The sequence below is a fragment of the Zingiber officinale genome, chromosome 8A (genome assembly GCF_018446385.1).
Source record: "Zingiber officinale cultivar Zhangliang chromosome 8A, Zo_v1.1, whole genome shotgun sequence".
In the NCBI taxonomy this organism is placed as follows: Eukaryota; Viridiplantae; Streptophyta; class Magnoliopsida; order Zingiberales; family Zingiberaceae; genus Zingiber; species Zingiber officinale.
The window spans coordinates 88340626-88347248 of NC_056000.1; the positions used below are offsets into that span (position 1 = coordinate 88340626).

General features: G+C 39.4%; 1 protein-coding gene across 1 annotated transcript; it reads left to right on the forward strand.

Moving 5' to 3' along the window:
• The first annotated feature begins 2197 nt into the window (after positions 1-2197).
• LOC122012007 (protein EARLY HEADING DATE 2-like) lies at positions 2198-3731 on the forward strand. Its single transcript, XM_042568456.1, has 3 exons — positions 2198-2377; positions 2462-2861; positions 3015-3731. The coding sequence occupies exons 1-3, from the start codon at positions 2275-2277 to the stop codon at positions 3598-3600; spliced, it is 1089 nt and encodes a 362-aa protein (XP_042424390.1). The 5' UTR covers positions 2198-2274; the 3' UTR covers positions 3601-3731.
• The last annotated feature ends 2892 nt before the right edge of the window (positions 3732-6623 follow it).

The window sequence follows — 6623 nt, forward strand, 5'->3', positions numbered from 1 at the left end:
TAGTCATGATGATTATTTGCTTTGTATTTAGGGGCGGAGCCAACGTAGGCCCAGTGTAGGCAGTTGTCCACACTGGACCACATAACACAACATTACACATTGTGAAGGGAAAGCTAAGCTCCCATTACAAATTGTCCACACTGAGCAACAAATTACAACATTACACATTGTGAAGGGAAAATAAAAAAAGATTTGAAAAAAAAAAACTAAAATGATAGATCCATAGCTCACATTATAAATGAAACAAAAAAGCTTTTAAAATTGGCAGACAAGTTAGAAACTGTCATAAATAGTCTCAAGCTCGGCGCTTACTCAAACACCATGGGTTAGACTTGTGATATTGGTCGTACAACGGTTAGATACACTCCTGCATCGTTGCTTGGTGGGGTAGCAGTTGCTCATGAGACTATCACATTGTTGCATTGTCAAGTAGCATGAGTGATTATGCCTACATTAAATTAATATCCCTAGCTCCATCTCTATTTGTGTTGATCCAAAACAGACTGATAGGGATGTTGAGGGCGACCTCTTTATCGTTTACCACTTTTTGCCACTAGGAGCTAATCAACTGTTAATCTCTACGCGTACGTATCTGCATGTATTAATTAGTAATCTGAATCGACAAAGATTCTGTAGCAGATGCTTAAAGGGAACAGTAGATTTTGGAGTTTGGAAAGGAATCTAGCGTTAGTCAGCCCGCTTTGGACAAGGTGAGAATATTCGAAGAGGTAGCAAAGTCCACAAACAAAGCTCCAACCGCTCTGCTTATAAAAAGAGGTAAAGTGGTTTCTGTCGCGCGGTGCAGTATGATTACAGTATCATTGAGTACGTTGAGGCTGCCAAAGTCAGCTAATTATCGTGCACAAATTAAGCCTTTAGATTTTAACTCTGCTTCCAATACTTCTGTTAATTTATTTCTAAATTAATATGATCGATATAAATTATAAATTATAGATGATTATTAATCATTAATACATGTAATTAAGATGAGAGAAATATGATCATAAGATTTTATATGATAACGTGTCTTAATCACTGTACTATTATGCGAGACTTTGATTTGTAACTCATTCATCCATGAGCAATAAGTGGCCAACGAATTTCCGGTCGGCATCTTATGTGGAAATTAATTAGTTTCAGCTCGTGAGACGTTAACTTTTGGAATAGTGACTAACACATAAGAGAAATATTTACCTTAATTTTATCGAGATTTGAACTTCAGACTTCATTGTGACAATTCATGATTATATAACTGTAACCTTACATCTGAATCATCATATGATGAATGCCGAGCAAATGAAACATTCGTCGTTCGATCTCAAATCACTCCATTGATGTAATAAGTGTGCTGCAGGTTTGAAGCTGACGCAGGAGCCTAATCTGCATATAGGACGTAGCCACAGGCCCACAGTGCTGCTGTGAATAACGACATGCATGATGGATATGATATGATACCTGTGGATCTTTTCCTATTAAATCATCCGTGGTTCATTTTTTATTTTTTTTTAAATTTTAATTAAGATGTCTGAATTTAATCAAATGAAAAATTTCTTAAAACATCTGAAGTACCCATATTATATATCATAAACACTTAAAATTATTTATCTTAAATACTATAATTTAAAAGAGAAGTCTAAATCTTAAAAAAAAATCTTATTAACTTAAACTCATTATAACTTAACTTTTAAATTTTAAAATCTTAAACCCTAAATATATATAATCTAACCGTGAGTATTTAAAATTTATAATTTAAGACATTTATATCCTAAAATTTTGAACCATAAATATATTTAATATATCTCAAAATAAAATAAAAAAATTTAAAAAAATATTGAAGGAATTAGGAGTATTCATTCCAGGCGCCTAGACCACTTTACACACGGACACCTAGATTAATTCTAGACGACCTTAATCCAATCCGGATGAATAGGTAGAATATATATATATACCTTGCTAGCTCTGTTATTGACCGGGTTAAATTAATATAATTGATATCTTCACTTGGAGATGCCAAGATTATGGATGATCGTCTCGAAATGTGTTGCTCAACTATAATATAAAAATATTTAAACAAAAGAAAGTAAATGAAGTTATGAGATCTAATGATTCATTCCAAACAAAGGTATGGATGGATGCCACGGAGCAGCTAGCTAGCTTTTGCTATCCCTGACTCCATGTTCATATAGGGCTCATCGTGCACGTTAATTTTCCCCTCCCTTCGACCCTCTCCTTCTCTTTCGTTCTTCACCAAATTAAGAAGGCAGAGATCAAACAATGGCAGGAGAGCAAGCTAATATTGTTATTCCAAGTTCTATCAGTGGTCCTTCTCCCTTGAAGATCAAGAAGAAGAAGAAGAGAAGTTTACCAGGAACACCGGGTAATTAATCAACTTGATCGCGCATAATTATAATTAATTAATTAATGTGCTACAGTTAGAGCTATTGATTGACGCATGTTGCAGATCCTGAAGCGGAGGTGATAGCATTGTCACCGGCGACGCTGCTGGCGACAAATAGATACGTGTGCGAGATGTGCGGGAAGGGGTTTCAGCGGGAGCAGAACTTGCAGCTGCACCGGCGAGGGCACAACTTGCCGTGGAAGCTCCGGAAGAGAGAGGAGGCGGAGCGGCGGAAGCGGGTGTACGTGTGCCCGGAGCGGAGCTGCGTCCACCACCACCCTTCGCGGGCTCTCGGCGATCTCACCGGCATGAAGAAGCACTTCTGCCGGAAGCACGGCCACGAGAAGCGGTGGAGGTGCCACAAGTGCGGCAAGCGCTACGCCGTGCAGTCGGACTGCAAGGCGCATGCCAAGACCTGCGGCACACGCGAGTACCGCTGCCACTGTGGTACCTTCTTCGCCAGGTAAATATATAGTTGCATTAATCTTCAATTTTCTTATAGAAATTATATATATATATATATATATACATTTATTTCATTAATTGAGATCTCGATCGAAGAAGAAATGTTACTATAATTAGAGTAATGTTGATCAACGCTCTTGATGAAGTACAGGAAGGATAGTTTCACGACCCACAGGGCCTTCTGTGATGTCTTGGCCTTGGAGACAGCGAGAGCAGCAGCCTCAAACATGAGCAGCTTGACTAATTCCTTCTGCAACTTCAGGGAAAGTTTGATGAGTGCAAACATGGAGCAGACCTACACTTCCATACTCAAGCTCTCGAATGGTGAACCAGACCTTCAGGGAAGCAGCACTAGTGCTTTCATATCGTACTACTCAAATGCTGGGCTTCAATTGAATTGGATTCCATCTCTCTTCAGCAATCAGCATCAACACGAAGAAATAGTGATTCCACATGAAATGTCTGGTTTGTTGCAGAAAGGTGTGCAAATTGGTGCCACTACTGCTTTACTTGGCGGGTTTGAGATGAAGAGCCTGAACAGTGGCATCCAGTTTCTGAACAAATATGAAGGTGGTTTGGTAGAGATGAATCCATCAAGCTTCGTGATTAATGGCACAATGGACAGAGATGCTGATGAGATAATGCGAGGGGAAGAGTTGACCAGAGATTTCTTGGGCGCTGATGCTCCAGCCATTTGTGCATCATCATTGAATGGCTGGACCAGAGTTGGAAATTGAAAAAAAAAATGGACAGCTAAAAAGTTGCATGCATGAAGCAGTGGAGCATCCACGCATGCATATTCTTAGGAATCACAAAAAGGTACCTGTAGACTGTGCTGATGCCTTTGTTCTGTGAAAAAAAACAAAAGGAAAAAAAAGGAAATGATGGGGAGGCAAAGGGTAGTTTTCTTTCTTGTTGGTTAAGTAAAATTCTTTTTTAAAAGAGAAAGTGACGCGGGAAGACACTAGTGATTATTTTGAAGATTAGTTTTTAAGATTTTTTTTTTAAAAAAAAACAAAAAATCGTCAAACACAAAGATGGTGTTTCTTAACGGAATAAAATTAATTCAAACAAAAGATAATGATTGAAAATCAAGTAAATAAAGGTTTAAATAATCTTAAAACTCTAACCATAGAAAAGATAAAAATAGCCCTACAAAAAAGATTAGAAATCTTTAGAACTTCTAAAAAGACTTTATAAATGATTTTTTTTTTTTGAGTCCATGACTAGATCATTATGGATTACACATAGTAATTAATTATAGATCTCTAAACATTTGATATATTAAAGATCATATGGTTCATTTTTATTTTTAAAATCGAACCCCTTATCAAATAAATAAGGCAAAAGAAGGAGCCTACAATCGATGTTTTTAATGTGTGAAAATCTTTTAAATAAATTTAATAAATATCCTATAATAATTTTAAAAATTATATCATATTTAATGACTATGTTCCTGTCTGAGTTGTCATTGGAATGGGGGACGAGATTGAGCTTAGTTGGAAGAAAACCTTGGAAAAATAGTAGAGTTTGATGTGTTATGTGTGTACCTACACCCACCAAAACGAGCTTTCTTATATTCCTTCTCCCAGGTGTAGGCATGAACATCACATTCAAGTAGTGGGGTTGCCACATTAAACGTCATTTTCTTATTCATTTCCCTGATCACTCCACGTTCTTCGCTTATCTTGACATCCACGTTCCCCACTCGCATCTGGAAGTATCTGGCACAGATCAAATTGGGAGAGACAAGAGTGCCTGACCTGGAAGAGCTAGGTGAGATTGAACTGTAGAAGACGAATTAGACTAAACTAGAGTAGTCAGATGAGACTGAATTGGAGAAGCCGGATGAGATCGTATTGGAGGAGTCAGGCGAGATCGAACTGAATGAGTTAGGTGAGATCAAGAGGAGTTGGGTGAGACCAAACTTGAGGAGTCGGGTGAGATCGTACTAGTGGAGTCGGGTGAGATTGAGCTAAAAGAGTCTAACCTCAGGTCAGGCCTGTCTTGACCCAAGCTGATCTCTTTGACTTACACATCAATTTGCCTTTTGATTGATCGGCTTGACTTTTGACTTGGTAGTGCCGCGCATAGGCCCTTATATACGTCACATCACTTGCCTCCCCTCCAAGTCTAGTCGAAGGAGATCCGAGTCTGACTGACTGGACTGAAACGATTTTGATCCAACTACTAGCTTGGGTTTATGGCTAATGTGGCCGAGTAGCCTTACCGTCTTACTACTAGACACCTTAATAATTTGTGAGTGAGGTGCCATTAAAGCAGGCAATATGCAAGATCGCATATCAAGGTCAAGATTGGAACATTGCATCTAACCAGTAGTGTTGTTTTGGTCTAAGGCCAACATGTGTCGAGCCCATCCCATGGAATCAACTTGAGATGACAGCTGAGATTCCTTAAATTTGAGCGTCTGATCCGACAGAGGAGCTGATTAGCTAACATTTCCATCTTCGGATCAAACGACTAAAATTTGAGGTGAGGCTTAATTCGGGCTAATGACGAAGAAATGTCATCACATTCAATGTCTTCTTTGTTCTCCATTTACTTCTCGCTCTTTTCGGTGATTCTTGCTTTAAGTCTTCATCCTCATCTCTTTCTTCTTCCTTATTTAAGCATTTCTCTATTTGCCTCATTCGTGTTAGGATCCGTGCAAGCTAGTGGTTTCTTGTCTTGACCTCGTACTCGTCGTTTGAATTCACAATGAAAACTTGAATATGTTGGAGAAATCTTTCCTTAAGATGGTCCGGGGTGACCATGGGTTTTGATGGTTTGGGAAAAGGGTTTAAGTTAAGTTTACTCTTGTATTTGATATGTGTATGTGAGTGTGTAGATTTGCAGGATATACATATGACTCAGCTTGATGGCTTTGGGTCCCGTGAAGGATGGAGCATTCGAGAGACCGTGGACAAGGCAACAAGGACAAGAGCCAAGGAAAGCGATTTCGAGGTATACGTGAAGGATGACATTGGGACAAGCCACGAGCTTGGATACTTCCGAGGGACGAGAGCCAAAGAAAGTAGGCTGGAAGGCAAGAGGTCAAGGCTGCGAGGAAGAGTTAAGTGAGTCGTAAGGGCGAGGGTCCGAGTGCTTTAAGTACTCGGGGTATCAGTCGACGGATACTTTCATTAGTCAACTAGTTCAGTTGACTGAGCAGTCAACTGGGAGTGAACAAGATGCTTCTATTCACTCGGCCTGTGTGGAGCAGTCGACCGGTACTTTTAACAATCGACTCCGTTGGGATGTTATGGTCGAAATTCCATAGAGGGCAGTCAACTAGCACTTTCACCAGTCGACTGTTAGGCAGAGTTTTCCAACCCATAGCCTATATAACCAAGGCTTGGAAGCTTGGTTAAGATTGACGAAATTAGTTGTGGTTAACCCTAATTAGTAGTCAACAAGTTCTCAAGTATTCTTTGTAATCCAAGAGGTCTTGGTTAGTGTTGTGGTGAGGTCTCTCCACGCACAAGGAGACTTGAGATAGTTGAAGTTTGCCGAGGGCTAATCCACCAATGGATATGGATCATCCACCTCAAGGACAAGTCATGGAGTAGGAGCAAGCAATCTCTGAACCACCTTACATCGAGTGTATTAGTGGTTTATCTTTCCTTTAGTGTTTAGCTTGTTTGTTTTGTATTATTCCGCTATGCTAACATCATAGGAAAGTGAATTAGGGGAATTGACTATTCAACCCCCTTCTATCTGGTCATTCGATCTCTAACAAGTGGTATCAGAGCGAATTCAC

Coding starts and splice junctions, on each gene's coding strand:
- LOC122012007 (XM_042568456.1), top strand. CDS start 2,275: ATGGCAGGAGAGCAAGCTAATATTGTTATTCCAAGTTCTATCAGTGGT. Junction 2,378..2,461: donor AAGTTTACCAGGAACACCGG/GTAATTAATCAA, acceptor CGCATGTTGCAG/ATCCTGAAGCGGAGGTGATA. Junction 2,862..3,014: donor TGTGGTACCTTCTTCGCCAG/GTAAATATATAG, acceptor GATGAAGTACAG/GAAGGATAGTTTCACGACCC.